Source organism: Mustela erminea, chromosome 19, assembly GCF_009829155.1.
Source record: "Mustela erminea isolate mMusErm1 chromosome 19, mMusErm1.Pri, whole genome shotgun sequence".
NCBI lineage: Eukaryota > Metazoa > Chordata > Mammalia > Carnivora > Mustelidae > Mustela > Mustela erminea.
In genome coordinates, this window is record NC_045632.1 from 50728378 (window position 1) to 50745065 (window position 16688).

The 16688-nt window shown below is 48.2% G+C and overlaps 1 protein-coding gene across 1 annotated transcript in view; it reads right to left on the reverse strand.

Moving 5' to 3' along the window:
- Positions 1-16688, reverse strand: part of ADAMTS18 (ADAM metallopeptidase with thrombospondin type 1 motif 18) — a 138777-nt gene that overhangs the window by 5993 nt on the left and 116096 nt on the right. Inside the window, exons 17-22 of the mRNA XM_032324210.1 lie at positions 15346-15487; positions 12771-12897; positions 9413-9617; positions 6137-6322; positions 4556-4768; positions 1639-1786 (exon numbers count right to left, since the gene is read on the reverse strand). Coding sequence (XP_032180101.1) covers positions 1639-1786; positions 4556-4768; positions 6137-6322; positions 9413-9617; positions 12771-12897; positions 15346-15487 — 1021 coding nt within the window. The remainder of the gene's footprint in view (positions 1-1638; positions 1787-4555; positions 4769-6136; positions 6323-9412; positions 9618-12770; positions 12898-15345; positions 15488-16688) is intronic.

Genomic DNA, 16688 nt, shown 5'->3' on the forward strand with positions numbered 1-16688 from the left:
CGGAGAGGGGTCCTTCTCAGAGCCCCTTCTCGTCCTGTCATCTTCTACTGCCCCCATCCCTGCGACCCGCGGAGCACGGACCTCCGCTGTGACGCTGGTAACGCTCCACCACGTGCACCTGTCGTCCTGTCTTCCTCCTCCTCTGAGACACTGACTCCTTGTACCTTAAGAACAGAATGTCACCTTGTTCTTTTATCCCTAGAAGAATGCTAGGGATCTGCAGCAGGTGCTTAGTGACCTGGCTTGGAAGGAATAAGAGAACCTCATGGTACTGGACCCCAATCTCCCACCTAACACGTGCTGAGCATTGACAGTGTGCCTGGCGGGGTGCCAGATGAACAGAACAGTAACACCAAGGGCCTCCCGCAATCCTGGATTTTATCTGTCTGGTTCTCCCCGCCTTGTACTCCTGCCCAGGAGATACTGCTGAGCCACAGTCTTGATCAGCCGTTCCCTACAGCCTGTCACCGGGGTCATGCACTTCGGACTCTGGGCATGTGTCTGGGGCCAGCTGACTAGAGGCGGAGGGGGGGGGCCGGGGAGAAGTTAACAAGGGGGAAGAAAGGGGGAGACAGTTTGCAAGTACATGACCACTTGCTCCAAATGTGTGTCTCTTCCCCCATAAGCTTTCTGCCGAAAGAGGCTGGAGATTTGGAGAATTCCAAAATTGCCTTGGCAGGGATGGGACTGAGAGAAGCGGGCATGTTACTAGTTCTCTTTGTCTCCTGCAAGCCTCAGACGAGGAAGGAGAGAGGGCAGAGGAGGGAAAACAGATGCCCAGAGTCTGGAGCCAAGGCTCGAAGACGAAGCCAAACAAGGACAACAACTTAGAAACGCAAAGTGATAGGGACAGGGGAGAGCCGAGGAGTCAGAGTCCCGAATCTGATTCCCCACACATGGGAGAGCGCGGGGTAAGAAATAAGACAGCCCTGGAAAAGCCGGGATGGGATGAAAAGAAAATGTAGCAGGTACCTGGCGGGAACCTAATTCTTTAGCACAAGGAAATCTGAGGGGCGGAGGAGACCTTTCCTGGTGTGTTTGTCAGGTGTCTTTGAGAAGGAAGTTGAGCCAGTGAAACCCAGTCTTGCCCGCTCATGTAATCCAGTGTCCCACTGTGCCTCCAGCACACGCCGCACTGCGTGGGAATGGACTGTTACCAAGGAAACACGCACGGTGTGGTCTGAGGATGCCGCATGTTCCCTGACGGACTGTAACTTACCTGCCTCCTCCGCTAACACGTGAGTTCAAGGACGATCCCCCTTCACGCTTGGGTTTCCACCGACAACCCTAATCTTGGGCTCATGGTAGTTACTTTTTCATTTTCCTATTTAACTAAAACCGTGTTAAAAAACTGACCTGCGTGATTGCTATTTCCCCCTTTTAGAGTAAGAAGTAAGGGCTCACCAGCCTTATCACAGAATTAAATGTTCCCTGCATGGGTGTGAAAACGAGATCCTTGTGAGCAGGAATGCCCCCAGATTTGTGCCCTGTACCCCCGTGGGGGGCGCCGTTCACACAGACAGGGTGGGAATAGCACCCCCTAGTGGCGCTGCAGGGCATAAACACCACCACACAGGAGGGGTTTTGGAAAAGTTCTCGGAGGACAAATCCGATGAACTGGGGTGGGGGGCCAGTTACCTCTCTTGTCGGGAGCCGGACAGAAGTTGGTATTACAGGCTTGTAGCACCGGAGGCTTCTGGTGGAGTGGACAGCTGGCGGCAGGCCGGCCCTGCTGCACACAGTGGACCGAGCGCGTCTGCACACCCCCTCCGCAGGTCACCGTGCACTGCATAAGGGGGCAAGAGGAAGGAGTCAGCAGCACTCAGAGGGAGGGTGCTTGTGGCGGTCAGAGATGTCCAACAGAAGGCATCGCCATGCTCCATGCCAAACCCGGGCGCCCTGTTGATGAAGCCAGGAGTGGCCAGAGCCCGGCATGTGCGCTCACGTCCAGTCGAACATGCAGCAGGCATGATCTGATCGGAAGGGGGTCCTCGGCAAACGTTCTCTCTCTTGCCCCAGAGTGTGTCTCCAGTTGAGTGACTGTAACGAAAACGGCTTCCAGAAATATAGAAGCTGCCATAAGGATGCAGAACAAATCATCCCAGTATTTAAAGAATTCAAGATAATCTCTGCAGAGGTGGGGGGGGGGCATGGGGGACGGTTCAGAATTAGGACAGTGAAGAAATAATACTTTATCCGAGGCAGCTTTGGAATCCTGTCCTCGGTGCCTGGCCAAAGTCAGAGTTGGTCTGGTGGGTGTGGTGCTTCCTAGAAATCAATGATCTTGTGCTTCCATTAAAACAACAACAAAAAAATAGATGACTAACAAGGACTATCACCTTTTTTTTTCCCTCAGACATATATTTTATACCAAAAGAATAAATGAAATATCAGGAAAAAAGCCCTATACATGGATTATCTTTTGTTTTGCTTTTAAAAATGCACTACATTGTTCTTAGTGCAGATAGGTGAAGTGTTTATCCAGGACAAGCATTGTTATAGGGACTGGTGTCTGGGAGGGGAAAACCAGCAGGGATGGAAAACATACGAGGTTTGGTTTTGGAGTCTAGCTGATTAGGGATACACAGTCACACTGGTTTCCTTTGCTTTTTTCTTCATGGTTTAGTTCTCAGATCCTCCAATACATGCAGACACACACATACACATTTTAGACATTTATACATGTGTATGTATGCATTTACAAATACGTATGCACACAAAAATGAACTATTGGGGCCTCATCAAGATCAAAAGGTTTTGCAAAGGAAACAGTCAACAACACCAAAAGACAACGGACAGAATGGGAGCAGATATTCGCCAACGGCATATCAGAAAAAGGGCTAGTATCCAAAATCTATAGAGAACTTATCAAACTCAACACCCGAAGAACAAATAATCCAATCAAGAAATGGGCAGAAGACATGCACTTTCTGCAAAGAAGACATCCAGATGGCCAACAGACACATGAAAAAGTGCTGAACATCACTCGGTATCAGAAATACAAATCAGAACCACAGTGAGATCCCACCTCACGCCAGTCAGAATGGCTGAAAGTAACCATTCAGGAAATGACCGGTGTTAAGCTCCTGTAGCCACTCTGGAAAACAGCATGGAAGTTTCTAAAAAAGTTGACAATAGAGCTACCCTATCACCCAGAAATCGCACTAATGGGTATTTACCCCAGGGATACAAATGGTAGTGATCCAAAGGGGCACATGTACCCCAGTGTTCACGGCAGCAATGTCCACAATAGCCAAACTATGGAAAGAACCTAGATGTCCATCAACAGATGAATGGATAAAGAAGATGTGGTATATATACACAATGGAATACTATGCAGCCATCAAAAGAAATGAAATCTTGCCATTTGCAATGGTGTGGATGGAACTAGAAGGTATGCTGAGCGAAATAAGTCAGTCAGAGAAAGACAATTATCTTATGTATCTCTGATATGAGGAATTTGAGAGGCAGAGTGGGGGGTGGTGGGGGTAGGGAGGGAAAAAAATCAAACAAAATGGGACCAGGGAAGGAGACAAACCATAAGAGACTCAATCATAGGAAACAAACTGAGGGTTGCTGGGGTGAGGGGAGGGACAGGGTGGCTGAGTGAGGGACACTGGGGGGGAATGTGCTATGGTGAGTGCTGTGAAGTGTGTCAGACCGAGGGCTCACAGACCTGTACCCCTGGGGCAAGTAATACATTTTATTTTAATTTAAAAAAAACATGCACGCCTATAAACACACACATTCTACACTGTGTGTACGTACGCTTACTTAGACACGGATCTACAGACCTACCTTTGTGCTCGCACATGGCCCAGCCCAGCCCCTGTGTCTGCCATGGGGTAGGCAGCACCCCTCCAGCTGGCAAGTTCTGTAAAGAGCTCCGTGACCTCTGCTGGTCGGGAAGGGTGAGGACACAACACAGCTTCTCTCCCAGACTCTGCTTCACACGCCAACCTCGCCAATCAGAACCAAACCACTTTAACCAAAATTTCACGGGAGTCTTCTGAGACAAAGGGTGCCTCTAACCTCTCATGTGTTTACAAGCCTGGGGGTTCCTGCCTGAATTGACCCAAGCCGAGCTTTCCCTGCCTCCTCTACAAAACAGGCACAAAAGCACCCACAAGCAAGGCGGCTTCCATAAATGCCAGCTATTACGTCATTCAGCAACTGGACGTAAAGACCAAAGGTGTCGAGACGAAGAGCAGTGTTTCTAGAATACAGGAGGCTCCCGGGGATCTTGAGAGCAGCAGCAAGAGTGAACAGCTGGGGCCACGGGACCGTGTGGTCTCGGTGCTTTATGTTATCGTAGGTGCGCATGAGAGATGAGCTCTTCGTTAGCGTCTTGGTTTTCCAGCGGCGACAGCTGAAGCTCCCCGGTGACGGAAGCAGCCCGGGGCCACGCAGGTGGCACAGCTCCCCGAGATCGTGAGGTCTCCCGAACCTGAGCTGCTGCTCTTGACCTTTGGATGGGTCCTTGGCGGTGGGGGGGGGGGGGTCGGGGGCGGCTGCCCCCATTCTGGGCATGTGACGGGAATCCGCCGGCACTCACCTGCTGCCACGGGGATGGGAACCACACAGCAGCCACGCCGAAGCCGGGGCGGGCGGGACAGGTCCCTCGCTGGCAGGTTTCTTCCAAATTGAGGTTTGGTTTCTTAATACTGCGGCACCTTCGCTCCGGGAAGGTGATCAGCTTTCCCTGGAAGGGCTTCTCGCTGCATTTCATCTCCCTCCGCCTCACGCCCAAGCCGCAGGTCATCGAGCACTAGGAGCCGAGAAGGGAGGCGTTAGGTGTGCAGAGCCCCACGGTCAAGTGTGCTGAGCAGACGCACCATCTGCGGGACGTTCTAGGAATGGGATCACGCCAGGTCAACCACGTGTGACCCTGAAGGCCAGGCGACCGCATCCCTCCTGCTACTGCAAAGAAACCAAAGGCTGGAGAATTCGAGTAACTGTCCCCACGTCTCAGAGCTTATCAGCACCAGGAACGGAATGGGGCACTGTCCCGCCGCGAGGCTCTGCGGTGCAGTGGCTAGCTCAAGGCCACACCCGGAGTGCATACTGCAGGGAAACGGGGTGAGTCTGACCCACGCATTTCGCCGTCAGGCTCTGACGTCTCCAGGAAAGCGGGGAGGAAGAGCGGTGGGCGCGCTGCTGTGTGTGTCACTTACCATTTGGGCCGAATCAAAGGACACGGACGGCCAGACCCAGGGGCTGCTGGGCCGGAGGTCCTGCTTCTGCCACACCGCACCGACCCCACTGTTGACCCCCGTCCTGGCCCGTTTTCCACCCCGAACTGCGATCTCCTCCCGGGCAGAGACCTCGTCCCACCAGTGGCTGCCGCAGACTTCAGGCTGGGCTCCTCGTGTCGCATTTCCGCTGGCTGGAGCTTCCCCCGCCACAGACCCAGGAGACGTCGTCCCCGTGTCTTCTCCCCTCCACCCGCGTGTGCCCGGAGGGGGCGGCGGCCTCCTGAGGAACTCAAGATTCTGCGGCTCTCCACTCCCGAAACACGCGTCTCTCGCCCCCATCACGGCAGCCCCCCTGTGAGCACACCTCGCCTGTCCTAAGGGCTGTCTGCTTTATGTTGGGTTGTTCTGGGTCCTAAGTGGCCCTGACACTGGGGTCCCATGAGGCTTTTCAGCTTCTACCGCCCCCTCACCCCACTGTCTCGGGTGTGTCATCCTCTCTCCCCTCACCCTGGTACGGGGCACACCTTCCATCTGGAACAACCTTCCCCGACCCCATCCTTGCCCAGTTCTTGGTCATCCTTCTGACTCGTGCTCCCTGGAAAGTCTCCTGACAGAGACGCCTCTTGGTGGCGGGGCTGAGGGACCCCAAGCTCTCCGGTGGCATCACGGAGCCCCCCCACACTGCAGCACTCTGCACACCCTCCCCGAGGTGCCCTACACACGCGGGGGGAGTGGTGCACTTTTCACGCCCAGGCACGGGCCTGCTCACTGTGATGGGTGCTTCATGCGGGGTTTGGGGAAAGGTGAGGAGGGAAGAATGGATCATTAGTTGGCACCTGCTGTGTGTGTGGATCAGGAAGGAGGTCTGAGCCTCTGGGCGCCAGCGGGTGAACGGGAGCATTCGAACCCACAACCCAGCAGTACCGACGCTCAACTCCTACCTCACTCCAGGAAGAGACCACCCACTGCAGCCGGGTGTTTTTGGGGCATCGTCCCAGCACACAGCCCTCCTGGGACTCTGGCTTCGGGCTGCTGGAGCACAGGGTCTCTGAGACATTCTCTGCTGTGGGGGAGCTTTTGCAAAGGACTTCACGCTTCCTCACCCCTCGCCCGCAGCTCTTGGAACACTGGAGATGGGGAAAATAAAGTCATTTGCCTGCTTGTTTCAAATGATTCTCCTCCAGGTGAACACTGAGAACGTATAAATGAGGTATTCAACAAGTTCTTCTTAAGCTTTAAAACCAAATGCCAGGTAAAATCCCTTGCAGACAGTAGGAGAAATGTTTCCTCCCTCTGAGGCCTTAAATGCAGGTTAGCATTCCCCTTCAGCATCTGAATGCCCAGGGGCTTCTGGTTGCCCCGGGGCTGGAGACAAGGTTCTCTCTCCAGGGCGCACACGGTTCCCGGGAGAATGCTACGTGCCTGCTCCCCGGGTCCAGCAGTGGCTCGCTCTCTGGCACAAGGCAGAGCTGGTCTGGGCACTTGCTAAGGAGGCTCATTGTGCACCTGATGGAAGCATAATAGAAACAGATGCGCGCATCTAAGAGCAAGAGACCGGGACATTGATAAAAATGGGTGGAGGGTGTCCAGTTCTTACGATCTGCTGCCTAGGGGGTGGGCAAAGCACTCGGTCAATGTCGGAATGAACCTGCGTGTTGGGCCAGTCACCCCCGCTCTCTTACTTTGTCGCCCTTCCCCAGGACTCTCTGAAACAGACAAGGCTTGGGGGAGAACCTCCCGGCTTTCAGATGAGCGGTTGAAAACTGGTCAGAGTTACTTGGAAGCTATTGGCTCCCGGTCTGGGTCTGCCCTCAAGGGACACGCCCCCCTCCCCAGCCTTGGTTTCTGTGCAGAAGGGTCATATGAAATGTGACCCTCTTGCCTTGGCTCTTGGTCAACATGCAAACATCTGGGCACAACTGCAAGCCTCCTCCGAGAGCAACAGGACTTCTGGCTGTTCACACCCTGAAGGGAGCGGGATGACAGGGCCAATACTGCCATAATCTGCGAACCACAGCAGCAGAATGGCTTTCCATGCGATGAGGCATGCGTGTTGACTTGTGTCCACAGCCTTCTACCAACCCTCTGAGATCCCTGCAGTCGTCCCATTCTCCAGAAGGGCCAGCTGAGAACTTAGAGAACTTGACCCAGATCAGTCAGGCAGCCATCATGAAGCGGAGACGGGCAGACAGACTTGGGCATATCAGACGGGGGGGCTTACACCGCGGACGCATGCCTTCGTTCATTCAAGATTCTAGGTGGTTGACCCCTTTCAATAGAATTCTTACTTTGTTTTTCTGGGGTTTTCCCCCTATTTTAAAAATTATTTTTTATTATTGTTATTTTTTTAAGAATGATCAAACATTTTAAAATTGCTTCCCAGAGGGTTTGAGAGACATGGTCTCTGAAAACAAGTTGAGGTAACAAATTTGGAGGGACTCCTTTCAGATTTGTCATGAAGATGTTCCCTAAGGGACACAGTTGGTCTTAGTAAACAATAATGAAATATACAAAAAACTAAGGACACAAAATACTCTCTCAAGATATTTCCATGTTCGATTTGGGGCAAACTCCATTTCATGAGGTCACATTTGGAACTGCTGGGTCCCCTAATTCTTTTCCCCATGCCTACCACACACATTTGGCTAAAACAACCATGTGAATTTTCTTTCCTCTTATAAAGTAGACCTCCCTACCTTCAGAGAAAGAGACCAGACATAACCCTATATCCTATTCAGTTTGACCTTCTGTTATAAGTTAATACGTTCCTTCATTTTATTTTTGTTTTTTTTAAAGATTTTATCCATTTGAAAGGGAATGAGAGAGAGAGAGAGAGAGCACAAGTGGAGGAGGGGCAGAGGGAGAGGGAGAAGCAGGCTCCCAGCTGAGCAGGGAGCCTAACATGGGGCTCGATCCCAGGACACTGGGATCACAACTGAGCCGAAGGCAGATACTTAACCATCTGAGCCACCCAGGCACCTGTTTCTTCATTTTAAAGCATTACCAATGCATGTCAAAAATACTCTCTCCCAGTGCTAATTCCTTATTCCTTTAACAGAGTTGTAACCTTCAGAAAAATCCCATGTCCTATAATTAAAACAAAAGCCTTAATCTGAATTCTCCTGGGGATGTGACAGTACACAGCTATCCTTAATCAGAAATCAATGCTCCAAGGGGCACCTCGGTGGCTTAGTCGTTAAGCATCTGCCTTCAGCTCAGGTCATGATCCCAGGGTCTGGGATCGATCCCCGCATTGGGCTCCCTGCTCAGTGGGGAGCCTGCTTCTCCCTCTGCCTTCCGCTCTGCCTACCTGTGCTCTCTCTGAAAATAAATTAAAAAAAAATTAAAGAAAATATAAAAAAGAATTCAACGCTCCGGGATAATGTTCCCTAAAGGAAAGCATGGTAGGAACGTGGTTGTCCCAGCTCAGGCGACGGAACCCCTGCATCCTTGTGAGGGTTCCATCCAACCAGCTTGACCTCCGCGGTTTAGCAGAGGCAGGGCTCCCACGGAGCAGAATTGCCACCGTCAGCACGTCTTGGACCAGATAAATCTGTTTCGGGACCCGTCCCCGACACTGTAGCATGTTTCTCTCCCCCAAACAGATGCCCACAGCACCGCTCCCCCGAGTTGGGACAGGGACAAGTGCCATCTGAGAGGACCCCTGAGCATCCCAGCCCCCAGTGACCCACTGACCCCCTCGGAGCTGTGAAGGGTGGGTAGGTCTGTGCCTCTTCGGACTTCATCACTTTCTACCTTTCACCGAGAGTTTGTGAAGACGGCAAACTTTATGCCCCAGTCCCCTCTGGATCCCTCAGACGCCGCGGCTCTCTCCCCCGAAGTGACAGTGACTATCATTCTGCGCCACCTTCCTTATATTTCTGTTTGTTCTGGAGCACCGAGCAGCCGTGCACTGGCCTGCCCACCCCCACTCACATCCCTTCTAGCTGTGCTCGTGAGTCTAGCCCCAGTGGCCCCCATGCTCTCCTTCCGAGACTTCTAAGGAAGACTGAGCTGTGGGGCCGGGCTTCCCGACCCGCAGGACACACAAACATCACACACACAGAGACAAGCCGAACTGCCTCATCACGTGCACTCCGTGTAACTCCCGGGAAAGCACAAAGGGCGGAGGGCCTCGTGGGGATCCAGGACACCACCCCCATTTTGGCCACCATCCTTGTCCCAGAAGGAAAAAGACTCATGATTCCAAGTCTTACCTGAGACCAGGGCCCAAGGCTCCATTCGGGGGGGCAGGCACGGCTGTTGCAGGCCTGTACCTGTGTGGGGGTGCTCACCGGGCAGAGCGAGTGCAACACGGCTTCCTCCTTCTGGAAGGGCTTCTTCTGGACACACTGGACCTTCCTGCTCTGCTGGCCCCCCGCACACGACCTGCTGCACACGCTCCACTCGCCCGGCTTCCAGCTTGGAGTGAAAAACAAGATTACTTCTGGTGAGGCTGTGGCCTGGCAACCTCCCTCCCAACGCAGTGACTGCCTAAGCCTTAACCGCCGGAGGAAAGCCTCCGATCGATTTTAGAACCGATAAGGGCGATGCCTAGTAATTACTCTTGTCCGGGTTTGGAAGCCCATGCGAATGTGGTCCAGTGAGAAGGAGTCACATTTAATCACCACCCGGTTCTGGGCAGAAACACGTTCCTGCTCTCTGCAAGGGAGGAAACATGTGCCATTTGGAAGCCTGAGCGAGTCATTCACTCGGCCAGATCTACTGGGATCTTCGCTTTGTGCCAGGGACTCTCGTCGGCATCGGGGTTGGAGAAACGAACAAGGCAATGTTCCTTCCATTAAGGAGCCTCCAACACAGTGACGAGATGGCTGTGTGAACACATACAGACAACCCTATGGTGTGGTTGCTATAAGGGACGTCAATACAAAGTGCAATAATGAGACCAAGGGAAGAATGATCAATGGGGGGGAGGGGAGGGAATGGGAGGGTGGGGGGGCGGGGGGTGGGGCGCACACGCATCACACACACCTGCAGGAGGGGAGGGCTCGCTCAGCAGTTGGTCCTACAGAAACTCTAAGGAGGAAGTTCCCCCAACTACTCTGCTTAGTCTTCAACTTTATGGAGGAGTTAGAGACACAACCTCGTGTTCTTTATTGAAAGATCGCCAGACCCCAGTTTTCCCGGTGCTCTGAGACGTGGTGTGCATGTGAGGACGAGGCAGTGAGACCCACTAATCCTTTCCAGCAACTGCATTTGACCAGTAGATACTCTAGGATTGGAAGTTCTGGCAGTAACGAGACTCCTTCCCTCCCCTAGATGACCTTATGCATTTCAGTCACAGGAGCAATGTCTGAGACGGACCTTGGTTTACCAGTATTCTAAATCTCATTTCAAGAAACACAATCTCACTGAGACCAAATACATTTTTGTTTTACCCTTGCATTTCTGCCACCTTTACCAGTCCTATAAAGGTTTCCCCCACCAGCCTGATGTGTGACGTTAAAATCCTTTCCTTTTGTTCAGAGAATGTGGCACGTGAGTTCTAGATGATTTGGTTCTAAAACACTACATGATCCATATTCTCTTCAAGAAAGAGAACGCAAAATAGAGTAATTCCTTATTTTTGTAATTATTTCTGTCTTATAAGATGCAGAGAAAATATACTTAGTATTTTGACATTTTTAGTTTCACCATTTTCCTATAAAGATGGCATCGTTGTCTACCCAATTCAAGTTTTTCCTTCATGCAACAAATATGAGTCCATTAAAATACAGAAGAGCACAGCAGGTAGACCTTTTGTATGCCAGGCATGGTTCCACACCCTTGAGCCCCCGGGTCACTCCCCATCTGTCCTCAGTCCCTATCAACCCCATTTCAGAGCCCAGTTCCTATACTGCCCATCCCCCCAGCCCTGGCTTTTTTATACAAGACCTCTTCATAGCGCAGATCTCACCGCCTCTCAATTATTTCCTTACACACCCCTCTTTTCCTCTTGACTGAGAGTTCACTGGTGGCATCAAATACAAGTTCTCCAGATCTCTACTGTCAGCCCAAGGCTGGTATCCAGTAGGTGCCTATGACATGCCTGTTGCTTGGAAAGATAATGGAGTTAGATGGGATGGAGTCCTTTTTCCTTCTAACTTGAATAACCTAAGACTATTTCTAGTCCATGTCTGGGGGACAACAGTCCCTGAAGGTCCCATTGTTCCAACAGAAAATACAAAGACGTGAATGATAAGGTGGAGAAGAATGGGAGGGAGCCACGGAGCCTTCCCGTGTCACCGCTCCAGCCCTGCAGTCATTGTGAGGGCTGTTCTGCTTTTAAACAGCCAGTAACTGGTTACTGCAGAGTCTCATTTCTACACAGGGTCATCACAGAAGTTCTAGAAGTCGGGCACAAGCTAGGCTCCCTCCTTTTTCACGGATGGACATATGAATGGGGTCCGTTTCTTGGCTTGGCAGAAATAATCAGCAATGGGAAGGAGGCAAAATATCAGCTAGTCATTCAAGAAGACTCACGATTACACACACACACACACACACACACACACACACACCCATCTGAAGAAGAACATTACTCCACAAGCATCTATAATACTGGTTGGTAATCATGTCTTAGAGCCACTGGGCATTTTTTAGAACCAGATATTTCTTAGCAAAATGGGAAAATCCAGGGAAGCCCACCAGATTTCTTTCTCCTCTGTGTGTTCAGGACACAGGTGGTTCCAGATTCTTGGAGAAGGAGGAGGTGGACAACCAGGCAGATGGGTTGGTGAGTAGCTAAAGCCCCAGACAATGAGGACAACTGCACTATTACAAGCAAAAAGTATCTGTCTGTGCATAAGAAGATTGCACAATATAATTGCATCACCCCAAAGCAAACACTACTTATTAAGATGATCTGAGACATTAGGGAACACAGCACTGCTTTAGAAGAAACTCTGTTGATTCTCTATAAATACATCTGGCAGAAGATCAATCACACACAAGACTCCATTCGGCTGGGCAGATTACTTAAAATTAGTGTTCAAACAATAGTGTGGCTAAAATCCATCCCCAAAACACACCCGCTGAGCTCCCCATAGAGTGCCATCATCAGAAGCGGATTACCCCTTGGCCTCTACCTCTTTCTTTTCATTATGTGTCTTGCTACTGTGTAATTTGCATTTGGGGTTTCACGGTCTGCATAGTATTATGATTTTTAAATTCTTGGATGACTATATGAAAGTTAGGCAAACAACCACATGTCAATTTAACTAATATGGGATTTTGTATTATTTAAATCTGTCTGATTTAATTCAGAGGAGGCTTTATGTAAAGATTAAAAAACAAAACAAAACAAAAATTTTTAAAAAGCACGTTTAAATCCCAAGGTTAGGTTTGCTTAGCTGGAGTCAAATGAATGCCTAAAGGAAATCTGTGTTTTTCCAGTTATATATTGTAAGCTCAACTGTCTTCTTTTCTCTGTTACTTTTTTTGGGCATTTTCTCTCTCTCTCTCTCTGGGTCACTTGTAAGTAGAGGCACTGGCAGTGGGTTTTAATTTTCTCATATCAACAAGGAGAGCATACAAGCACAAATATAACCAGAAAGAAATTTCCAGATGACTTACTAAGCAGGGCAGGAGAAAGCGTTGCATATTTTGGGTTCAGTTGCTGGCTTGGTTCTTGCATTGCAGAATGAGGAACTGACTTGAGTGTTTTGATCTCGTAAGCAAACGGCCTTTACACTTATGTAACCTAGTAAGACATCGAAAGTTACAAAGTGAAAATTACAGATAACCAATTCAATTTCAGTTCCAAAGGCAGCTTCTGACTTACCAGGACTCTGATGTTCAACTTAAGGTATGGAATCCAAATAGGGTGTTAAGAACACCTCCCTTTGATAAAAATCTGCAACTAATTTGAATCCCATTCCTCTGCCTCTGCCACCGAGATAATAGTTTTCATATTCTAATAATTTTAATATGTAGCTTCTTCAGTTTCAAGACCACTGTGGATTCTTGAACCATGAAGTGATTAACACAACCTTTGGAAAACAGGGTGTTAAAAACAGGGGCATATCCCACAAACTTGAACTCACATTGCATCCGTCTATTGGAAAATGTTCTTCAAAGAAAAACCGTTCATAAATTCTGCACGGAAACTCTAACATTCTGCTTTTCCATGAAGCATCTTCTGCTTCCGTGAGAAACAGATGTAAACAAAGAGCTGAACTCGGAATATGGAATCATACCTGTCAGCTAGGACTTGGGGCTTCTGGTTTTTTGCTTTAATGGTACTTAATGCCTGATTTGCAGTGTTCGTCTCCGGACTTATCAGAGGCACATATTTTTTATGTGTGTGAATAATTTTGTCTGTCGGCTCTTCAAATAGGAATGCTGCCTCCTCTTTGAATTCTGTTTGTTTATATTTACATGGTACCTTTCCTTAAAATTGAATCTGAGAAACAATGAAAAGTCCCTCCTGTGATAATGATTAGGTTGAGGGAGGTCTCCCTGGAGGAGGCACATGCAAATACTGGGATTCCCTCAAGTTAATTGTTTACTTCCAGAGCATTTATTCATTTGAACTCTCCTTCTTCTATGCCTCGGACACACTACATTCTGCGAGTCACACGAAGGGACAGAAACATCAAGGGAAGAGAGAGGTTCCCACAATGCTCTTCTGCAGCATCCTCCCTCTGGTTGGACTCATTTGCCCTAAGTGGCAAATGGACTGAATCTCTCTCCTTCCCAAGGAACTGCGCTCTCCCTGGAATTGCACGAAGTTATTCCAAATGATCTCAAAGAGCATTTAATACAGGAAAAACTGCTTGTAATTTAAGACGAAGTGAAAAAGAGTACATTATAAACACATATGGATAGAATGGTTTCTGTGCCGTTAAAAAAAGAATACAAAATGAGAACATCTAACACATTGTTACATTTGCATAAGACAGTAATAGAATGACAAAGACAAAATTATCTATGTTGGCATGTGCTGCTTCAAGGATTAGGGTAAATTTTTTTTCTTCTGCATGGCATATTGCCTTTAAAATGTGAACTACGAAAAATGTATTACTTCTTTCAGTAATTTCACATTTTCTTCTTTTCTTTCCATATACCATACAGTGTTGTATTAGTTTCGGGTGTACAACATAATGACTCAACAATGTTATACATTACTCGGGGCTTGTCATGATACATGTACTTTTTTTTTCTATTTTATTTTTTAAAATTTATTATTTTATTTCTTTTCAGCGTAACAGTATTCACTGTTTTTGCACCACACCCATTAATCCCCTTTACCTATTTCTGTAAAAATGTATTACTTCTCAAGTATCTAATATATTTTAAAAAGAAGTCTTTCCTTGTGTTTTTTTTTTTTTAATTAGCACGAGCCCCTGAGGAAGGCTTACAGACCAAAGAATTTCTTCATTTTCTCTATTTCTGTTCTGGTTCAAGATGCCCCATTGTGTTCAGGGAGATGGGCGGAGTCGGGAGACCCACTGTCACCAGAAGCTCTGGTAAAGAGAAAATGAGTGACCGGCCTCCATGCTTCAGTTTTACGGATCCGTTTATAGACTTTGGTTCTTCTTCTCATAGGGGCAAGGGTAACAAAGACGGACTTACACAGAAATATAGGAAATCTCTGGATCTAAATAAAATGCTTGCCTTCTGCTCACTGAGAAGATGGCTGTTGTTTTCCCAACCTGAGGAGAATGATTTCTGAGATTTACCACACTTCCCTCCTGAGAGAGACTCTGCGAGCCTTGCCCCTGAGGGGATGGAGTGACACAAGACAGACGCTTAGGTTTGCCTAGTACCTGTTCTCACTGGTTTTGACCCTGCCTACCACGAGCCTCAGTGGGCGGTTCTTACTGTAACAAAAGTCAGCACAGGGAGAAACTAAACTGTAAGCTGAAAAGAAAAATATAAATAGATATTTTTGTCTCCCCCCCCCCCCATAAATTCAGATAGATGAATTGTGAGTCCTGGTTATGAATGACTGGAATGTTCTGAGACTTAGTGCCTTTCTCCACAGGAAAATCCTTAACGAGGACACTAATATTGCTTTTTACAGGGATGGGTCCCCTAAAAGACAGTTCTTTTGTTGCTTATTTAAATCACACCATTTGAAGAGGTCTGAGATTGCAGAACCTGTTCTGAGAAGAGACTTGGAAGGCAGAATTGGAAAATCAACTACCTCCACCACAGGAGACGGAGCACGGGGACTGCACTGTGGTCCAGGCGTGGTTTTGCTTTTTTGAGGCCGGCTGAGTTCCATTCGTGACCTTGGGAAGTGCATACTTCCAAGCTATGCCCGGATTTTTGCCTTGCATCAGGACCTGGACAGCGTAGACACAAGCCAGAGGTAGAGAGACAGGTCAGACCCCGGAATTCCAGAAATCTCACTGAACATTCTTAAGATATTTTTATGACATTTCAGCCTTAAAGTTGGCTCATGCCATTGTTCCCAAGTATGTTCTATGTTGAGTTCAAGTTTTCCCTAGATACTTTGAAAATGTTTATTTCCGTACCATCAAAGCTGTGATTAGATGGATATTAAATAGGGAAACATGACTTGACATTTGCCGTAAGCCCACAACCCTCAAGTCTATGTATATCCATTAATAAAGCAAAAAGAAATTATTTTTACAATATATTGAAGGCAATAAGGTTATATTATGAGGTCTCAACATTCTGATTAAACTTGAAAGTGCCTCACAGATAATGTTGAAACTGAATCTACATAGATATATTTTTAAGATTTATCCTGGACCACAATTTAGTCCTTCTCCTGGGTGCCAGTAGAAGCTGGGCACAAGGGAGGCACTCCAGAAACCACAGAACACCCCACTTAGAGTTGCCTATCGTCAATTTTAAAATCCAGGCAGGTTTCCGGTAGGATTTTCAAAGAGAATCTGTCCCAAGAGAATGTGTCTGTTGATTTTATACCAGGATGAACAGATAAGACCAAAAGAAACAGGATCAGAAAAAGGGGTTGGTTATATATACTGGAATGGATTTAATCTTGAAAGAACTTAGGATACATAAAAAGATGCTCAACGTCCCTGATCATCAAGGAAATACAAATCAAAACTACAACGACATATCACCTTACACCAGTCAGAATGACTCAAATCAACAATACAAGAAACAACAGGTATTGGCGAGATTGCGGAGAAAGGGGAACCCTTATGCGCTGTTGGTGGGAATGCAAGCTGGTAGAACCACTCTGGAAAACAGACGGAGGTTCCTCAAAAAGTTAAAAATAGAGCTATGACCCAGCAATTGCACTATTATTTACCCAAAGAATACACAAATATTAATTCAAAGGGATATATGCACCCTGATATTTATAGCAGCATTAGCCACAAGAGCCCAATTATGGAAACAGCCCAAGTGTCCATCAACAGATGAATGGATAAAGATGGTGGATGCATATACAGTGGAGTGTTACTCTGCCATAAAAAAAAAAAAAAAAAAGAAATCTTGCCATTTTCAGGGACATGGACTGAGCTAGAAAGTCTTATGCTACATGAAATA